The following is a 21,501-nucleotide window of genomic DNA, read 5'->3' on the forward strand; positions in this document are numbered from 1 at the left end:
CTATGGTTGTTACGATTCTCTCCCCTCTTCTCTCTCTCTCTCTCCCCTCTTCTCTCTCTCTCTCCCCTCTTCTCTCTCTCTCCCTCTCTCCCTCCTCTCTTCCCGCCCTCTCCCTCCTCTCTTCCCGCCCTCTCCCTCCCCTCTTCCCTCCCTCTCCCTCCCCTCTTCTTTTTTTTTTTCTTAAAGTTTCCTCATAACCATCACTAACCCCAAAGACTCCTAACATGCCTTGAAAGGGGGAGCAGTAATTGGTACATGTTAATACAAGTTACTGAGTCTTGTAGCACAACTGGGAAAGCTGACAGTGTTGCTATCAGGAGCACCTGGATGTGGGGAGGTCTGTGGAGGCTTAGAGTTCTTTAAAATATGCTTTGCATGGATGCTTTCTATCCATTGGGAATGCCAGTTTTGGAGCTTGGTCATCTCTCTATTGCAGAACTGTTTTCAGAATGCCCAAGTGCCCTTTCAGTTAACATGAAGGCTGGAAGGATTGTGTTTAGAGGCATGCCTCCATGCAAGGGGCAAATCTCTCATCTGCTCCAGGGCGCTGCTGTATGCAGGCAGCTGGTCCCTTAAGGGCTGGTCCGAGGATGCCGTTGTCCTCCTGAGAGAAAGTCTGGAATGAGCCATGTTGTTGGAGAGACTGGAGGTGAGGGATGGGATTGTGTTGTGTATCTTTTCTCTCTTGCTGGTGGTGAGGCAGAGAGGGTGATGGATATGCAAGTTATGTGCATCCTGAGGCTACTGTTACTTATTACCAAAACCTGCTAGCAGCCTCCATTACACATCACAAGCCAAGGTCCAGGCATTGTCTCCATCCCCCTGCCTTGGCCTGAATTTTGCTAACATGCATGAATGCAGAGTCCTGAAATTCAGGTTCATGGTTCCAAAGTTCATGGTCTTGGGAATAAACAAAAAACTATTGTGGTGGCTGAGAGCTGGGTACCCCATTAACCCAGAATCATGAATATTTATCATGCTGGATTACAAAAGAACATAGAGACTATATTGTATTTCCTATAACTTTATTTCCATGGCATCTTTTCTTGGCGGGTCACTTTAATGTAGGCTTTGCTTATTTAGTTGCACACTTTAAGCCGATTAACTTTTTACTAATAAAATATGTGTTGACTCCCTTTGTCCTGGCTTCTGTTTGTTTGTACCTACACTCCTGTGACAAAGAGTCAGAGAGAACTGCTTTAAGCTTCGCTAAATCCCCCTGATGGAAGCTTTGAATGAGCTTAATGTGTCTCGGGGTGATTTCAACCTTGCATTTTCTTTCTCTCCCTCTTGCTTGCCTGGAAGTTAGGCCCTGCAAAGCAAGTTCTTCTGAATATCCACTCCATTTCTGAAACAGTTTGTGGGGCTTTGGCAGGAATGATCCAGCCTGTTATTGTCACTCTCTGAGCTGGGGCAGGATAAAACTTCAAGTGAGGGGAACTGGAGAAGCTTTCCAGCATGAAGACTGCTTTGTGGCTCTGCGTGTTCAGTAGCTTCCCAGCTGGTAACCACGTTATTCCTTCCCTGCTTACATACTTTGCCCTGTCATTCAATGATCAACGTACTATAGGTTTTACTGTGACTTCTCTCTAGGAACATCTGAGAGAGACTGTTACATCCTGGTGTTGTACTGAAGGTCCTCTGTAAAAAAAAAAAAAATCTCCTTTTCCACCAAAGGCAGTTCACACCAGAGCTTGAAAGTTAGTTGGGAGTGCAGAGGTATGGGTGAGCACTTGGGAAATGCTTTCTAAGGCACTTTTGCAGATCCGTTCTTTTTTATTTGGATCTTTGCTAAAGCTAAAATGGTCCCATAGAAATAGGCTGTTGAGAATGGTTGATCTGCCTCAGAACAAACTTAGCCTGTTTCAATTGGGTCAGTAGTAAATGCCAAAGGAGGTGTAGAAGAGCAGGTGTTAAAAAGAGGGATACATGCAGAAGCTGTCTTTGATGATATCCCTGAGTCAGAGGTGGTTGCTTGTCTTTAGTGATCTTGGATAGCTTTGTCTTCCATTTGTTTTCTTCTTGAATCTACATAAGCTTTTATCATTCATAGTCTCCTGGATGAGCAGAACCAGAGCTTAGCTGCAGCATCTCTTTAGTCTTTCCTTACCCACTTGTGAGTCAGTGTATCAAGTGAGGTTTGGTTAGTGTTGTCTGCCAGTTTCCTGGAAAGCACACGGTGACAGCACACCTCCTTGGGGTAGTTTATGTGCTGTATGAACTGCGTATGAACCCTGCTGATGGCAGAAGCAAGTGTATTTAGGGCAGTGCATTGTTGTTGTTCTGAGGTTTCTGTGTTTTTTGGGGGGGATGGGGAAATATTTTGGATTTTATTTAGTGCCTCTAGATCTGTGAAATTCCTTGGGTTGTCATCCCCAAGATTCTCACTGGATGTTTCTATTCCCTGTGTCTAGGACTAGTGGAGCAGATGAGGTTTTGCATGAGTCATGATTGATGTGAATGTCAAAGGGCCTACTAGTAATAGGACCACAGAAATAGATTGATGAGTTCCCCCTTTCACTTGCTCTTTGACCCCTTGTGCTATCTTATGTAACTGATCTTATAACCTTTCCTGTGCATTCAGACCTGGTGAGGAAAACCAAAACCAGACTTGGCATGTGAAGCTAGCACCAGCAGTGGAAGTACTGGTTCCCCATCTGATGGTGCCCATTTCCTGTGTGACATCTGTGCCATGTCCTGTGGTAGGGACACAATGATGTGAAAAGAACACCATGAGCTATACTTATCCTGCCTAACCTGCATTAAATGCAAACAAAATATAAATCTCTCTGCTTGCAAACTTTTAGTTTGTGGTGATGACAGAATGTTTTTGTTGCAGCAGTTTCTGCTAGGGCCACAAAAAAACTTAAGGATCGTGATGATGACATGTTTATGTCATCCCTCTGTCAGCACTGTTCAACAGCCTCCATCATATCAATGTATCTCAGGAGTGGTGTGTATGCTGCATGACCGTTGAGTGTGGAGTATTTGAATGTGTCTGATTAAGGTGGTAGGGCAGTAATGTCCTGGTAAATGATGAAACATGAACGTGAGACTACTTGTATAGTTGGATGTGCAGAAGCAATTATCATGTGCTGATTGCTTTGTTTAAGGAATGGTTGGGAACAACTGAGTTAGGTTCTCTGCACTACCTTAAATATTCAATTTCTGAACTCCCTCAGACTTCCAGATCCTACTAATAACCCCTTTTTACCAACGGATTTTCGTGCTCTCAGCTCTTCTGTGTCTGATGGCGAGGGAGCTCTGCCTTCTCTTGCAGGTGTTTGAGGAGTGGATGAAGGTTTGCTCCCCACTATGTTGCAGATCTGTGCAAAACTGGGAGGGCAGTCAGAATAGTGCAACCTGAAGAGCTCTGTGTTAGGCAACACTGAACTATGGTGCTTTTAATCTTGTGTCAGGTTAATATTGAAGTGCAGGTGTGTACCATACAGGGAAGCACTGACATTCCACTAATTAAAAGTGATGGTGATGATGGCTGCATAGGGATAACTGACAGGAGGGGGAGCAGATCTGTGGCTGCTGGGTTGTTACAATGGCTCAGTAGCTGAAAATGCATTTTGAGAGGGCAGCCCTTCTGGAAAGTGCTTGCATTTTGCTTTCCACTGATCCAGAGCTGGCACAGGAATCAATAGGGCTGGTGACTCTCCTCCTGTTGATGTCCAGGCATGCTTCTAGTAAGGCCTGGCCTAAGGCTGTGGGAAACTGGAACTAGTTTACAGTTCTTTGGGCTGAAACTTTTCCTGACATTGGTCTGCCTGGACCTGAGAAGTGTTTTCAGAGCCTGGGCCAAAAAAGGGCTTCACGGCCTCACAGCAAGACTATCAGGGAGACCCTACTGGCACTGTTAAATCCTGGTAACTGCCTCAGAGCAGCTCTCCTTGCTCACTGCTTTTGTTAAACTGCAACCTCTCAGTTCAAAGACAGGCATGCTCCTGACACGAGACCATTTGCTATCCAGAGGGCACAAACAACTTTTCAGGGTAAGAAGCTGTCTTCACTCCACCTTTAAAGGCATTTTATTAATGCTAGGAAATGTCAAAATTGAAATTTTTTTTTGCACCTTCAGTCCAACCTTGCTTATGCATTGTGATAGTAGCTAACTACACAATTGCACAATGCTGCTTCTGCAACGGATCCAGCTGTGGGGTAAAAAGCACTGGTGATGACAGGCAATCTTTTTCTTCTCTTGCAGAGCTAGGCTGAGCAAGGATGAAAAATTCCTGTCTTTTAGACAGCTCAGTGGCAGAGGATCTGCTAGCAATTATATTTTGTGTGAATTCTACCACTTTGCCTTTGGAGGTGGCAGTGTGTTGGTTTTCCTTTTATACCCAATCTCCAATGTAGAGATTTCACTTCATGAGAAAACTTGTGTGTTTCTGCAATGATATCCCCAAAAGTTACATCTTACTATGAGGAAGCAAACTACAATGCAGAGCCTGGATACATTCCCAGCACTCTCTGAGCGTAGCCTCCCATTACTGTAGCCTCATGCTTGCATGTGCTCCAGTCTTCCTGCAGAGTTCAGGGCATGAAATAACTGCTGTAATTTGGACCCATGGGAAGAGGCTGAACTGGAGAGGACCCTGCACTAACAGTCGAGGAAGCAGAAGTGGCTGCTGTTAGCATTCTGAATCACACAGCATTTCCATTCATTCCAGCTGTTTAACAGGATTACATGAGGAGTGGCTTCTGCCTGCAGGCACTAAGTGCTTATGGAAATCTGCAGCTGTCTTGGTCGGTTAAGTGCAAATCTGATGCCTCCCCTTTATGCATATGAATTTATGAATGATGGAATTATGTGAATCAATTGTGTGAGTAATTTTTCATGTGCTTCCCCCTACATCAGATTCAGGGAGATTTTTAGTTAATTCTGTCTATGGTCCCAGACAGCTTCTCCAAAGAGGGAAGAGATGCTTTGGGACAGCCACTAGAAATAGGAGTTGGATAGCTTTGGTGGATGTGAATCCCCCTTGCTTTGAGTGATGGGAAACAGTACAATGTGTAATGAATGTGGAACTGAATACTCTCTTCTTGGCTTGGTCTAATTGCTCTTTCTGTAGCATGACAGCCTTTGAAGTGCAAAGAACTTGAAAACCTGCATCTGCAAGAGAAAGAAGATAACTCCAGTACCTTGGAACTGGCTAGCAGCAGATGGCCTGTCTAATGGTGTAGCACTGGGAGGAGCAGCCCTATCTAGGGTTTCTTTGAAACAAAAATTACTTTGCTTCTTCAGGACAGGCTGGTGTCTGCTCCAGGAGGCTTTGTCTACAGAGATGAGGCAGGTTTTACTGTGCAAAACCTGTTTCAGTCAGCACAGATTCTGCGCTGTGCTTTCTTAGTGCGCAAGTATAATGTGCCGTTATTAACAGGGAAAGCAGTGGCATCCCTTTGAAGTTTTAAGTCCTAATAACCTCCCCTTCCTTTCCAAGTAGAGGTATGTATTGTCTGCTTTCCTGACCAGACCTACCTCTTGGAGAGTGGTACCCCTGAGTGAAGGTCTTATCTAGCTACCTGCTCAGTCTTTCCATTCATCCAGCTACTGACCATTAGTTTGGCTGCAGTTTAGCTGTAACATGACAAATAACCTATTGCTAGGTCATGACTGTGCAGGAAGCCACAATGGCCACATTGAAAGCAAGATGCAAATTTCCAATGGCACTTCCGATGGTGAAGTGTGAGAACGTGAAATTATAGCTTAGGTGGAGCACCAGGACTTCATTTGTGCTGGGAGGAGCTCTAATAGCTACAGCCTTGGCACATAGTGCTAATGCCAGGATGAGCTCTGAGCGAACAGCCCACTCTTCTTGAGGGTAACTTTTCTGACCTTATTCACACGTTGAGGGTGCTCATTGTGGGTCTTTTCCAAAGCCTGCTCACTGTGGTCCATCAAGTGTGTTCCTGTGGTGGCACAGTCCTGGGTGGAAGCAAGAGTTTGGACCTATCAGCAACATTTGACTGCAGAAGGAGCTGGAGAAGCCCAGGCAGACCTGGGAACAAGGGAGCTGTTGCTCTGAGCTGTGACAAAACTTTGCACTGTGGAAGCCAGACAATCTCCCCATTTATTTGTAAGTGGCATTTGGTCACAGCTTTTTGGCAACATATGGAAACTGTTTAAATTAGCCGTATGAGCCATACGTGAAACAGATGCATATTCTTGAGCAGGCTTTTGTCGTTGGTGTCTGAGCGAGTGAAGGGTGCAGCTGGCTTGCTTGGGAAGTGAGGAGCACATCCTCACCCAGATGTAGTGAAGTGCTTGAAGAGAAACAGAGATGCAGAATGTTACAGGATGTCTGACAAAGACCACCTTCTCATGGGCACCCACTGCATCAGTAAGATGAGTGGATGTAATGACACTTAACCTTTCACTTCTTTCCTGGTTGCTTACTGCTGGTAATCAGTTTTGTCAGTGTTACACTGACATAGACTGCAGGTCTATGATTCCCTTGCTAGTGCCTTTCACCTGTACACTGGTATATTGACACACTAGAGCTCTGAGGTCCAATCAGAGCACAATTCATCACCTTTCTGAGTAACCTTGGTAAATAGAGAACCATTAGATCTTGGTGAAGAAAGTGAACTTTGTGACCTGTTGTGGCTTTTGGGTGTGAATCTTGAGAGCAACTTTGTATGGAGTGAAATTACACCCAAAACTGATGCCTCTGTATCTGTGACAGCCGCTGAAATGTAAGTCTTTGTGGAGCTTTGTATGTTGAGAGGATTGTGTTGCTACACAGTCCTAGATGCCCATTGTGGTGTGTATAACTGCGACAATAAAAGATGGTCTTGAATATTGAGACCATTGACTTTATACATGCCAACTGAGTTGCTGAGACTGCAGTGATGATTCCTGTGGATGTTTGAATTTAGATGGTGTGTGACAGTAACACCTGAAAGATGAAGAATGAAGAGTTTATGGCATTTGGGTTCAGAAAAGGGTGAAGAAGCAGTGGAAGTGGAGTGCAGGAAGCACTGCTAATAGGACTGATTGGAAAGGAGATCTGGGGACATCAGAAGGAACCACTGAAAGGAAGGTGATGGCAGGATGTGAATCTCTGCTACAAAGGCAGCAGTATGGTTTTGCATGCTGTGTAGAGATGTCTGCACAGTGCAGTGCTCGTATATGGTTGTGCTGTTGATGGTCTCATGATGCTCTTGGTTGCAAAGCAGCCTTGAGGAGTATCTGTTGGGGTGGGCTGGCTGACTGGATCCTCTGCCCTGTGTCTTTAAAGGTGCTAATCCAGAGAGGTATTTGAGCAGCCTGCTGACAAGGCTTAAGAGCTGCAGAATGGGAAGCAGGAGATTGTGTTTGTGTTACACAAATGATGAGAACAGGACCTGTATTTTCAGTCTTTCTTGTAGGAATTTAAAACAGGGAGAGAATGATCAGAGGTAATGGGGTGGTTGCAGTTGTCTCCATGAACTAAGTGTTCTTGCAAGCAGCCTGTGCACTGTGCCATATTACACTGGGCTAGAAACACAGTTCCCATCTAGGGCACTGCTGTATCTGACACAATTGTCCTTTTCTGGGAAAGCCATCTCTTTGGATTACGTGGCATTAGAGGTCAGGTTTCTGTGGCCAAGGTGAATTACTTGGAAAATGCCTGTTTATGAGCAAATTGGTGACAGGAGAAGTTTCCCCAAGGTGCATAGTGTAGGTACAAGTGCCCCTTGTCAGACGCCGATGGGCTGGGCTTGTGGGCATCAGCAGCCACCCCAGAAGCATGTGCAGTCCCTGTGCAAAAGACATTCCCTTTTGCTGTAGCAGCAAAAGCTTCAACTGTAAACCAAATTGTTTTCAAACTTAACAGGCGAGCCAAGCAGCTGTTTGTGATGAAAAATGCTGGTATTTTGGCTTATAGATGAACCTGGGTGAAGCATCTCTTGGGATCTATTTTGCCACCGCCTTTTTTGAACCATTTTTGCATGCAGTGAGACTTCCCTGGAAGCCTCTTGGTCACAGGCGTTACTCTTGTCATGTTTTGCGTGCTGCAAGGGGTGGAGCGCTTCGTTTTGCAAGGTTATTTTTAACTCTTAAAGACTTGTGGCAAGGCCAGTCCAGGATGGTGGCAGGATTCTTCTCAAGGAAAGGCTGTGCTCTGCTGCCAGGGTGAGCGATTTCCACTCCTCCTGCTTGAGGTGCTGCTGTAACTTTCTATCTGTAGTGTCTCCCTTTGGGGAGTGTTTTTGAAGTTTGATTTTTAAGGTGAAAAGGGAGGAAAGAAGATTAAAAACAGCTGGTCTCCTTCTGTTGTGCATTTGGACTTGGGTTGTTCTTGTTGGAAGGGGAAGAACATTTTTTTGTGTGTTTTTCTCTATATTAACACAACATAAATGCCATGTTTTAGGCTGCATCACAGAACAGCATCAGCCTGGGACAGAGCTGGTGCCAACCTGCTTCCTCCTTGGTTTCTCTTAAGCTTGTGTGGCCTGCTGCTTTGTTTTGTTTATGCTGTGAGACACATTCATCTGTTTCCCCTGCTATTACCTCATGCTTTTCCTTGACGCTGTAATTTTGCAGCTTGCAAGACCCCCAGTCCTGTGGGATGCTGAGCCTTTCATTCTCTGGAGTGAGCTCAGTGGTCCATGAAGGTCTTTGCTCATTTACAGAGCAGGAATGTGGCATTTGCTCAGTTCCTGAGATCTCAAGCAAGGATGACGTTTCTGTTTGGTGTGCTCTGCTGGGACACCTATGGCTGACCTAGGGCATGAACCGCAGTGTAGTCTATGGGTGCCTCTGGTTGCATCCCATGCCCTCACCACGCTATTCAGTGCTGCAACCACTGGCTACTAATCTCATTCTGATCTCTTCATTGTTGTGTTTTTAGCAACCCAAAGTCCCCACCCAGGCCTGAGAATTTAACATCAGCATATTTGCATGACTGATTGGATTTGTCTCGCTCTATGACAGCATTGTTTCTGTGGAAAATTAATGGATTCTTGCGTTGTATTTTTAATGGCTGAAACCACCCCCCTGCCATCCTCTTATCCCCAGTCTCTCAGAGGGTAACTCTGTAAACAGCTCAGATTAGATATCCTCTGTAAATAGCTCCCATTTCTTTTCCTGCCTGCTGTCCATTTATTTTCTAACAGTGCTGCAACACTTCTCTCCTGATGTTGGTGGATAAAGAACATTGAATAAAATGAGCCAATGTTGCTTTCCTTGCCTGGCCTTTGAATATATCATGAACCACTTACCCTTTCATTCAAGACCACATGGTTTTAAATTGTCAGCCTGTCTTAAGTTGTCTTAAATTGTCAGTCTGCCAAGCAGACCTGGATTGCTACCTTCCTTTCTTTGAGGATGCAGCTCAGTTAATGGCTCCAGTTCTGCTCATTTTTGCCATGATCCAATTTCTTCAATAGGTGGGCAGACAGCAGTGGATTTCCTGCCTGTCTGTTTGGGACCATCCGTTCTTCTACTGTAGTGCTTTGGATAAGAACAGGGAGGTTTTGACACACAGTGTCAGGCTGCCTGGAGGAAGAACATCCCTCCCCAAACGACGCAGTTGAATAAGCTGTGGACATGGCTGGTGAAATGTCCTCAGTGGGCAGACCATGCATAGCCACTGGACCATTCCAAATGAAGCTTAGGATCAGAGCAATTTTAGTCTTAAGTTTTCTTCTTCCATCTCTAAAGTTATTATTACTCAATTTAGACGAATAAATCCAGGGCAAGTCTCATGGTGTAAGAATTACCTAAGGACAGAGTCTGACCTGGATTGTCTCCTCCCAAAAGACTGAAGCTGGTGGCCAGAAGGCTCAGAAAGTCTATCTGGTGGGACAGCTGCTGAGGGGAGTGCAGTGTTTTAGGTCAAGGTCTCCTAAACTGCAGTACTAAGAAAGTAGCATTGAACAAGGACCTAAATGCCTGAGACACAAACTGTTGGCACCTGATTCCTATGCTTGTCCTTGAGGTGATGCTGAGGTGAGTGGGTGATCCCTAACTGTCTCCACTCTGGTCAGGGCCAGAAGGGAAGCAGGTCCTTTGAAAAGGAGCTTGTTCTATTGCTGCACAACTGGACTGCACTCAACTGTCCTTATTTTCCTGCCTACCCTAGACTGGGCTTTTGCACTGGAGTGTGCTTGCTGCTAAAGATCTTGCTTTCAGCCTCATAACCCTACAGTGTAAGGTGGTATCTCTCATTGAGGTAGGTGGAGTGAGCTCAACTGAGCATTGTGTTCCTTCCTTCTGGTTTTAGATCCAGATACCTATAGAACAACACCAGCCTGGTACTTCAACCAGGAGGTCATGTTTGCAAGTGGAATAGGCTTTAAATTAGTGCTTTGATAATTAAGATGCACTATTGAAAACAGCAGGCAGGAAACTACAGGGACTTGATTGTTTAGTTAGGACAAAGGCATTGCCAATTTCTGTGGCAAAAATGCTGAAAGTTATGGAGATAAGGTGTTCGTTTGGAGTTGTTATGACAAAGGGGGGGGGGGAGAGAAAAAGAGGCAGGAGAGAATCCACTCTGTGCTGGTGAAGGATGGGCTGAAGCGATCAGCTGTGCAAAGTTACTTTTTCTGGATGTAATTGCTGCTTGGGGCTTTGGATTATATTAGTGTGGAAAAAATACCTCCCAGTGAAGGGCCACAAATCATAGCTAAACCAATAGGGATGGAGAGAGGACTATAAAACAGGAAATCAATTTAATACTCAGTAGGTGTTTGCAGCGTGCTCACCCTTCCTTCAAATTACTGAAGGAAAGATTAATTAAAGTTATATTGAGCAGCAAAAATGATAGAGGATGTGAGATGGGGCTTGCATGGTACAGCTTTCTCTGTAATTAATTGACAAAGGTATTCTTGGATTTCATTACCCGGAACCTTGCCATCTTTTGCTCTTAAAGGGCAACTGAAGCAACACTGTATTTCCAAGCCAGTGTTGTTGCCTTGCAGGTTGAGCTAACATGAATCACTTTATAGGCACTCGGGGAAGGTGCTGCCTCTGTCAACTAGTGTCACTGTGCTATTTATGGGTCCTATAATGTAGAATCAGAGCATGAAATGCTTTTATCTGCTTGAGGTTTTGTTTCCTGATTCCCTCTTCTGCTGAGGTTGAGAGCTGTATGAACTGCAAGCTGGAGAGCTGGAGGTGTTGGCAAGCGGAGGAGACAGCTGATGGCTAGGTTACTTTGTCTCTACTGCCTTTATTTAGTCAGAATAGATTTTGAGCAAGGTGTGACAAAATCTACAGGAGGCCAGAGTCTTGCCTTTACCACTTGCTGTCTGTCAAACAGGGAGAGAATTATATGTCGCTGCCCTTTCCCTGCATTATGGTCTAGCTGCCATGTGTCTCCTGTCTGTATGTTTCATGAAAAGCTGCACCTGATCAGTGCTATCTTTGTGATAGGCTTTTCCAGCTTGTGCCAGCTGCTTTTTGGGAGTGTTGCATATTACTTTTCCTTTACCCCTCTGAGGGAAGTTTTGGACACATCAGGGCTTTGTCTTTGTGATAGAGTTTCAGAAGCCAACTCCTGTAAGCTGAGATGTAGCTCAACCTGCCAGGTTCTATGTCTCTCTGATTAAAGCATTTCCTCACAAATTTTCTCTTGAAGATCTTCATTTGGTTTGATGCTGGAGCTTTCCCTTAAATCTGGTTGAATGTGAGGCTTTCTTCTCTTTCCTTTCTGAAAAGGAGCTGTGGCAGTCCTGTCTAAGGGAGTTTAAATGCTTTGCCATGCAAGAGGGAGTTTGTACACACCATGCTGCAGTAAGGGAAAAACGCTGCTGTCTGCCCAGCGGTTCAAGGTTTGGCAGTCCTGGAAGTTTGTTTCCTCTGCTGATTTCCATAACAAATTACTGAAGATGTTCACTAGTGCAGGGTGGGGAGATGAAGAGCAGGCTAAAGCTTTGGATTAATTGGATACAAGAGCTCCCATCTTCATTGGGAAATTGAGCACTGTGGCCATGCCCAGCTTCTGTGTGTTGTGCATCATTACTGTGGTGTGGGATACTGCAAGAAAGAAATATTTAGTTTTAAAAATGTTTGCCTGTATAACAATCTCTTGATGCAAAGCCAGTACTAGATCCTTAAATCAATTGTGACCAGTTGGGTCAGGGAGAGGAGAAAGTGATTGCAGCTTTGTGCAAATGCTGATTTGGGCATTTTTAAAACCAGCTAGGACAGAGGAAACAATGTCTGAGTTGGTTAAACTACATGAAGTTGGCAGATGAAGGGTTTGAGGGTTTTGTTTTGGTTTTGGCAGTGGCTTCTTGTCAGGCTTTTGGCTTAAAGAGAAGATACAAGATCTGTTCTGAGTCACCACTGGCTTTTGCTCTATGCAGCTCTGAACTTCATGCTACTTGGAGAACAGAAGCTAGCCCTGCTTAAAAGCAATTTCCTTGCACTCTCTTCTACAGGCTAAGAAGGTGTCATCTGCTCGGTTTACAGATGCTTTCTTATCATCCCTGGATGCCCTAACGAGAGATTGCTTCACAGCCCACTAGATCAGTATAGTAAAATATAGTGGATTTTAGCCTACCTTATGTGCAGACTGCTCCCACAAACATTAAGCAGTAGAGATACTCAGGCAGTGGTGGGATGGGGTGGTGTCCAATTGAGAGCTAGGTACTAGTGCGGAGGGAAGAAATGCTGAAGGAGCAGAAGTTGAAGAGGAAGAATCTCACTTTGAAGTGATGGCACAGAGAAATAGGAGAGTTTGAGATTGTCACTTGCGTTTTGCACATCACGTTACAGGAGAGCAGCATCCTAAACCCTGCAAGGTGGTCTGAAGTGTTCAGCAGCGGCCGTCGCCCTGCGGTGCTTCCTTATGAAGAGGCAGGTGTTTAACCATTTAAGAGCCCGTAGAGGGAGCTGCTTTGCTGCCTGTGGCATGCATTTCCGGACCTGTGCGTTCACATACGCCCTCCTGTATTGGTCATATTACCAGGAATGGATTTATAGGTCACTGAATTGGAGTGCCTGCCATGTTGATACAGAAAAGATGAAGGCTTTGAGTGCAGCAGGAGAGTTCTGAATATTAAAATGAAAAGATCTTTCACCTGACCTAATTATTACAGGTGCTATAACCGTGCCACTGAATTTTCTGCTTCTCGGTTAAAATAACACATCATTCAGCATTTGGAGAGAATGGATTGTTCCTTGATGCTGCTCGGTGTGTAGGCTTAGGTGTGAGTTTGCAGCTCTGGACAAGCCCTAAGTATTTCTTTGTTCCTGCATTGTCACCTTTCAGGAAAGGAAATCCATTGAACATGAATTAGAATTTCTGGCCTGATTTGTTTTCCTGTAGATAACTTCCCAAGAGAGGGTGCTGTGGGAGCATTACACATTACAATTTTGGCTCTTCATGTTTCTACACAAGTCTGAACAGGAATTCTAACTCTGATTCTCAAGATGTTGTGGTGTTTTTGAAATATTTGTTGCCATTTAGAAATGGACCATCTTCTTAGACATCCCTCTGCAAATGAGGCTTCTTTTTCAAAATGAAATACTGTCTGGGATGGGGAACTGCTGCCTGCTGAAAACTAAATTGCTGTGTCCCTGTTTCCAGGAAACTTTGCTGATGCCAGACACCCTTGCTGTGTAGAGGGGTTTACTGCCAGAGCCTTCAAGCCAGCGTATCCCACTCTGATCATTCCTACTGAGAAGAAACAAACCAATCCAGATAAAAATGTAATATCTGAGTATGATAGTCCTGGTGCTTCTGTTTTACTCATTATTGCTGTGTTAGGTTGGGATATTTTGTCTTTCTTCTTTCACTGGTTTCTGCCTTATTTGGAGTCCTTGCTCGTCCCTCTGACATAGCTGTGATGTTCTCCAAAGGAATGCATTGAGTTGTTTCCTTCAAGGTGTAAATCTTTCTTAGTATACTTTAGAATACTGCTCGGCTGGCTCCTGTGCCAGCAGGTGGTTCAGTAACAGCAGCAGGCCTGTCTTTCTGTGAAGAAAGAAAAATGAAGGGGCCAGGAATGCACTTTGATCTGTTGGTTGATTTATTTATTTATTGTTAGGCTGCAGAGTGATAGCCTTAATGAAAGTGTGGTCAGCACTGACAATTAAATCTCTCAGCACTCAGACCTGTCAAGTTGAGAAGATTCAGCAAATGCTCAAAAATAACTTGAGTGGTTTTGCCAGTGCACGCATAGTCATATAGTTGTTTGCCAGGAGGTGGCACTCATTATTGCCTACCTGTGTCTGCACATGTCCGACACTTCTTGCCTGTAGTTCATGTTGCTAAAGTGGGGCATTGTCGTACTATTTGGTAAATCAACAAGAGGCGCTGGTGCCCTGGGATCTTTTAGCAATGCAGATGTCGGAGAGCAGAGATCTAGGTGATGATAGACATTGTCCCTTACAAATACAAGTGTGAATGATCTCATGGATAGGTTCAGAGTGCATCCTTCAGTTTCACTGTAAGCCACAAACAGATGGTGTGGCTCGTCGCTTGGCTGACGCAGCTGAGTCTGTGTAAAGCAAATACAGGCAGGTTACCTGTTGATGCTCACAAGATTGGAGTTACCAAGGCTAATTTTGCACTGGCATGAGCTGTCATGAGACATCTCTGTTTGGGAACCAAGCACATCTATGTACAGAGATTGTGAACACCAGCAAAAACTGAATCTGAGCTGTGAGTATTGGTGAAACAAATTTGATTCATCTATTTGGGTTCATGTTACTATTTGTTTTCTGTGCTTATTGCTGTACTGCACTGTAGGGAAACAACCTGAGCAAGGGTAAAGTCCTTCCAACAAAACTGTTAAAACTAAACTGGAAGAACCATTATTAAGTCTGTCAGCAACTGTGCAAAGTGGCTGAGAGTTCAGATGAGACCCCTGAGCTGATGACATACATTAACTTAGTGTGACTCTGACCCCGCAGATGGAAAGCTCCTTTGGCTCAAGTTAGAGGGCATAGTCCTGTGTCTATCCCATTCACAGAACCTAAAAGCTACCATTTCTTAATAAAAGCTTCAGCTGATGGAAGACTCTGTCTGAGGTGGAGTGGGTTGGATGGAGTTTTCCAAATAGGCAGGATATGCCTGTTTCCAGGGCCTCTTTTTCTGTATATCTCTGTCACAGCTGCTCCTGATGAGTGCTGCATGGAAAGCTCTAGTCTCCAATAGCATCCAGAGGATAACTGCTCTGCTGAGCCCTATCATCACACTAATGCAGCACTGGGGGCTTCCTGGCAAGGGGTCCTGGTGGATAAATGGATGAAGGTTTTGCTTGCCTAGAAAGAGGTATTCTCCTAGATGCCATCTGCTGTACCTTCCAGGCATCATGGCACCTCTGTGCTCAGCACGAAATGCAGACACCAGCACATGGACTCTTCCTGGGAGAGAAGTGTGCTGAAAATGATGACAACTTGCCAAAGCTGCTCTTTTCATTTGGGTGCCCTTTGCCTCAACAGGCAAATGCTGTCAGGTTGCATATGCTGAAAGGTGGTGAGGTTAAATGTTTGGGGTACTTGGCACAGGTTACTAGTCCAGCACAGAAGCAAACTCTCTCATATTGGACTCCGTCAACCTCAGTAAGAGCTGCTCTGTTCAGAGAGCAATTAATGCTCCTTTTAGAAGAAAGGCTGGCACACTGTTGCACCAAATGTTAAGAGTTTGCACCTGGTTGTACACTGTGGAGCTCTCTGCCAAGAGAAATACGGGTCTGCAAATTTGTTAGCCTGCTGTTCAGAGACTTCAGTTTTTGTTGTTGTTTTCTGTTTTGGAAATCCTCCCCCATTACATTAAAAAAGGAGATCTTGGTAAAGGAAATCAGAAAGGAAGCTTTGAGATGCTTCATTTGCCAGCAGTCTCTGAACTTGTGACCTTTTAAAATAAAGTACTTGGGCTTTCCTGTGGGACAGCTCCCTTGGGGTGGAAGCAAGCATCTTTCAGGCTTGCGTGCCTTTAAGACTGAGCCTTTGACAGTGCAGGAGAAGTTGCAGTACGGCATTCTCAGCCAGGACTTCCAACGAGGAAAGTTGTTCAGCTGGTTTGGGACTGTGATAAATCATGGTTCCCTTGGAGCACTCTAGGATTGCAAAGAGCTGGAAATAAATGCTAGACAAATCCAGCTTTTGTAGTGGGCCATCTTTCAGGATGATGTATGGCTTTGTAACAGAAAGAGATTCCATTGCTAGGCTGGGAGAAAACTGCTGTGTTCCATTGGGAAGGAAAATGTAACAATTCTGTTGATGTAAATCCATGCTACAGGCTTGTCCTGAAAGCTGTATTTTGGCATGTCCTGCCTCAGCCTGAGAAACAAACTTTCTAATGGAAAAGAGCCATGGAGAGCCTAAATTAATGGCAAACCTAAACTGATGGTCTCAGACTGAAATGGGATGGTAGGTTTGGCAGGAGGGTAGGGCAAATGTAACAGTGACTTAGAGGCTGGGGAGGGATTCAGATGGCATGGGATGCCATTTGCATCTTTGCCCCCTAACTACTACATTATCCTGAACAAATAATGTCTCTGGATGGATAAAATGCCCTTTCTTCAAATTATACAGGAGCATATGTCTCTGCTTTCTTCTACTGTCCATTCCCAATCAGCTTGGGATGTTTGGCCATTCTGGATGATTTGTTGGCTGATGGGGATTTGACAGTATTTTAGGTACTTCTCTGGTCTTTGTGAGAGCTTTGATTGCCAAGAAGTTGGCCTGCATTTGGTGTTTGTGTAGAAAACAGTGACTTTGTCCTAGTTAAAATTGATGTCAGTCTGTGTGTAGGTTTGTCTGCACTAACTACGGTCTCTTCTGGAGCTGTTGCTGTGTTCTGTGCTCTGGGGTTGGTGTCACTGTTAAGGAGACCCAACCAAAAAATCAGAGCTGTCCTCCTTTGAGGCTGGCTCCCATTCCTCAGCTGTAGCTAGGTAACCAGAGGAAGACAGCTTTATTCCAGGGAAAGGGAACAGCATCTGAGTGCACCTCTGCTTGTGTCAGGGCTTTGCTACTCACAGCAGCTCTTGGCTGGGGCAGTTTGTGGCACCTGGGATGTGCCCAGCAGCAGGCAAAGGCTTTTCACTCTTCCCTACAAAAGCATGCGCCATAACAGTGACATTGGCAAATGCTGTTGTACCAACTGAGGTGCAGAATAGAAGTGGCAAGTACTGCATCAGAATCGATGCCATGTTGTATCAGAAGACGCTCTCTGAGTTAACATTTTATCATACCAGTTGCCACAGATAAGATTGCAGGTTTTGCTATTCAGACAAATGGTCCCATTTCATTTGGTCTTGGCAGTAAGAGTAAGATGATCAGTAAAACCCATTGGTTTCTCAGGCCTAACATACCTGCGTCGGTGATGTTGCTAGTGTAGCAGTGGGATGTTTTTTCTTCCCAAGTAGTGTAAATGTTGTTGACTTAACAAGAGAAGAAAAAATTATTCCATCAAATACAGTCAGTGTTGCAGGCGTGGCTCTTTGTCTCACTTACTGAGTTGTCTTGAACTGTTCCACTGAATAATTTACTGGTGGTTTGTTGTTGTTGTTTTCATCAGCCTACACAGGTTTCTCAATTTTAACAGCTCTGTTTGTAACCTGTTTGTTGTCTCTGAAAGATCTGCTGTGCTTGGTCAACTGCTTCATCACCTGTGTTTAGTTTGTGCAAATTCCCAAAATATTATTTATACACTGTGCAGCATCAGCTCAGTCAGGATACTCCCAGGGTATAATTTTTTCTGCTCAGATGGTTTCCAGTTCTGTTTCTCTGAGCTGTGAATGTCAAGGTATCTGTTTGTTTACATTATTTTCATGGCTTCTGGCTAAAACTGAAGGACTTTTGCAGAATTAAAAACTCTGCAGACTTAAGTGTGGGTAACTGGTCCTGAAGGGAGCAAATAACTGATATTTCTCCACTGAAGTGGAAACACTAGGCTGGCTCTCAGCTTAGATTTAAAACTATGCAGTGTATCTGAGTACTAACTATGTGTCCTGCTGGCTGATAGTGTCCTACTGTCCTGCCTGGACAGTGCCCTGTCCTGTCCTGCCTTTTGGTGTATGCCACTGACCTTGAAGCCTTCATCACTGTCCTCCTGTAGATCTTCAGAGGCTTAATTTAAATGCTGTCATCTGGCCTCTACCAATGTCCACTCTACCTGTACCTTTAAAATTACTGCAGTGTATTACCTTTTGCTGGTCCATGGAGTACCATCACCTTCTAGGTGTGGTACAGGCAACGTGGAAACTGTACTTTCCTTCCAAAATAAAAACTAACTACAGTTTGTTTCTCTCCAGCTGCTTTTTGGGGAGATATTGCTTTAGATGAAGACGATCTGAAGCTGTTTCAAGTAGACAGAACTGATGACTTAACAAAGCACTCAGATGGAAATGCAAGACACACGTCAGGTAAGGGCACCACTCTGAGGTGGTGATGCCTCCATTTCCTTGATTTTATTCTCGGAGAGGAAGGAGCTCCCTCTCATTCATGATGCCTGTTCCCACTGGCAGGGAGGTGCATGCAGAGCTTAGTTATGTGACTGGGGTGGGATCCCACTCTGAACTGACAGCAAATAGCAATCTGATATAACTGATTTTGTCTTGTCTGAGGGAAAAGATTTTCAAATTCACAGCACTGATCTCTTTCTACAAGGAACTCCCTTTTACAAATTCAGAAGGAAATGTATTTGGAACAGGGAAAGTCAATTTGTTGTTACTTTTTGATTCTTATTCTCCTCACATTCTTTTTGTGCAGTGTATGATCTTATTCAAGCAAGAAGGTTGAGTAGAGGCTGCAATCACTGAAATTGTATGTTCACCTGACCTGCATGCATCTCAGCTCATATTGTACCATTTGTAAGGACTGGTCACTGGTTTTGTATCCTTGTCACTGTCTAGCTCTGGTGTCAGAGCATGTAAGCGTTGAATAGCTGCTATTCTGGGGATCAGTGCTCCGGCTTCCTGTTGGAGTGAGCATGAAAGATGACACATCCCACACAGAGGCATGTTTTTGATGCCAGTATAACTGAGTAAATTCATACAGCTGCTGACATGCTGGACAGAGAAGGGCTGTCCAGTTCTTCACATGGCAAATTGTTCTCTCTAAATTCAGTTGTCCCATGTTGTTGTGCCACTTAGCCCATTCATATCATGTTTTGGACTGTGACTCTTTCTGAGGTGATAAGTAATTAGGACTTGATTGCCTTCTTAGCAGAAGATAAATATGAAAATCAGTACTAAGTAAATGGTACAGGCAGCATTCATCTTGACCACATTTCCTTTGTTATTTCCTGAAGTTAGGTGAGGAAACTGTCTGGCATTGCTTCCCCAGTAATGTTTAACTGTGTTAGTTTGCTCTGGTGGCTTTTTCAGCTGTCCTAGCTGGCACATTTCTTTTGCTTGGAACTTGTGCCTGACCTGTGCCATCTGACAGATGTATAGAATTTTTTAACCTGCATGTATCCTGTAATGCAGGCACTTAACAACCACGTCTCATGTTGTGTGGTTGCACTAGTCTCTTCCTTGCACATTTTATTGACTGAGGCAAGGCTGGTGTGTCATATGATGCTTTTCATTAGGTGAATGGTGATGTCACATCACTCACTTGTCCCTGCCCTCATCTCTGACAAGATTCGTTTATGCCCCTGGTCTTCAGCCTTTTAGGAAGTGGAAGCTGACAAATGGGCAGCCCCTGTGACTGTCATGCTTTCTGAGGAGCATGCACAGAGGGATCTCTGTGTTCACCTGCCCTGTAAGGGGGATTTCTGCAGGGGCAGGAAGGGTTGATTCTTCTCTTGCAGGGCTTGCTTGACACTTGTGATTATAAGAGGGTGGTCTACTTCAGCATGGTGGAGATTGGGACCCATTCTTCCTGGGAGAAAGTCCTGCTTGCTGCTTTTTTATTTCCAGTGGGAATAATGCAACCTCTGTACAGAAACAGCCCAAGACCTTTTATGACTGCGACCCCTTGAATTATAACATTTCAGAGTTTCCCAAAGCTGTTAATCGGATTAGTTGTATAGCAGAGGAAGTACTTAGTACATATAGAGAGACACATAGGCTCTTCGTATCTGGGAGCTGCAGCTCTGACCGTGCTATTAGGCCAGGCATTCTTCTTCCTCTGCATTGTTTCCTTGTCCCCAGAAAATGCTGTTCAGCTGGGAGGAGGGGTGGAAACTCTGTCATTTGACACTGTTGGCCTGTTTGTAGACGTACACCCTATTAGCTTGTGTGAAGCATCTGCAGCTGTCAGGCTCTGGAGGAAGAACAAAGTTCCCACATACTTAGGGATGACCAAGGACATGGTTCTTCACGGGACCCAGCTGAAGATGATCTACTTCAGTAAAAGAGACTGAGACTGTTAGATGTTTCAGGCTTTCCCTCTATTCACCTACTTCCAGTCTTTGTCTAGAAAGAAAAGTTATGTCCTCCTCTATGCCCTTGAGAGAAAGAGGCAAGGAATGTGATCTGAGAACTTCATGAATTTGACCAGAGCTCTTTGTGTTAAGCTTCATTTCACAGCATCATTATGCCCCAGGCTTGTTTTCTTCATTAATTTCCTGCTTGCAGAAATGCTGCAGTTGCCATTCAGACCTCTAAACTTTGTGAGTCTGCTTGAGAGTGGGATGTGTTTGAAGTTCAGTGCTTCCAAGAATTTTCTAGCAAATATCATAGCTAGTGTTTTATTCCTGCTGTCCAGGACTTAAAGCAAGTTAGCATTGTCTTCAGGGTGAAGCCACAGAGCAGGATCATGGTTTCTCCCCTCTGAGGGGTGTTGGTTTATAGCTCTCTAGCATTCCCCTTGAAGACTGCTCAGTTAGGGACATCTGTCTCACTGGTACCCAACTTGGTGCTTTGCCTCAGAGCTCTGGGAATCATGTGCATCTCCAGCTTTCACTGGATGTCTCTGTCCAGTATGCCTGGATTATTTTGCGTGAGTGGTCAGGCAGGGAATTGGCATTACACAAGCAACTGCAACACTTGTTATGTACTTAAAGCCTTCTGAAGTGCAGCATATGACCCAATAGTGCTTACTGATGTGAATAGTCTTCACTGCTCCAAAGGAACTTCTTTTTCAAGAATTAGCCAGGAAGACCATAGACTGAGCAGTTTAAAACTGCAGAAGGCTTTTGTTGGTCCATTTATGAAAACAAAGTTTTCTTTGACTCCTGCTGAGAGAAAGGCAACTATGGTGGCAGTCTACAGACAAATGTAGCCCATTTAATCCAAGGAGTTTTTAGGTGTCTTTTGTCTCAGCTAAAACTCTGAGCTGTGAGTTTGTGGAGAGTATTTGCATGCAGTGTAGAGTGACTCTGAGTGAATGCAAGGAGGTGTACCCTTCTAATAGGGCTCAGGATTACTGTCTAGGTTAATTTCTTGTCTGAACCCTGTCAGGATTTCACTGAAGGTTTATTCCAAAGTGCTTTTCTCCAACCCAATTTTTTTTTAAATTCCAGTAAAAACAGTTCTGCTTTCCTTTCATAGGTCTCTCAGTGTCAGCTCTGCTTTACCTGAAGCCCAATTTTGCCCTCATCGGTGATCTGGTGAAAGAATGAACTGCTTAAAGTTGCACATTTGACCTTTCCG

General features: G+C 44.5%; 1 protein-coding gene across 1 annotated transcript in view; it reads left to right on the plus strand.

Annotated features, from left to right (window-relative positions):
* TLL2 (tolloid like 2) overlaps nucleotides 1-21,501 on the plus strand; it is a 98,556-nt gene that overhangs the window by 12,131 nt on the left and 64,924 nt on the right. Inside the window, exon 2 of the mRNA XM_064144858.1 lies at nucleotides 18,214-18,324. Within this exon, the coding sequence (XP_064000928.1) occupies nucleotides 18,214-18,324 (111 nt within the window). The remainder of the gene's footprint in view (nucleotides 1-18,213; nucleotides 18,325-21,501) is intronic.

Source organism: Pogoniulus pusillus, chromosome 6 (genome assembly GCF_015220805.1).
Source record: "Pogoniulus pusillus isolate bPogPus1 chromosome 6, bPogPus1.pri, whole genome shotgun sequence".
Lineage (NCBI taxonomy): Eukaryota > Metazoa > Chordata > Aves > Piciformes > Lybiidae > Pogoniulus > Pogoniulus pusillus.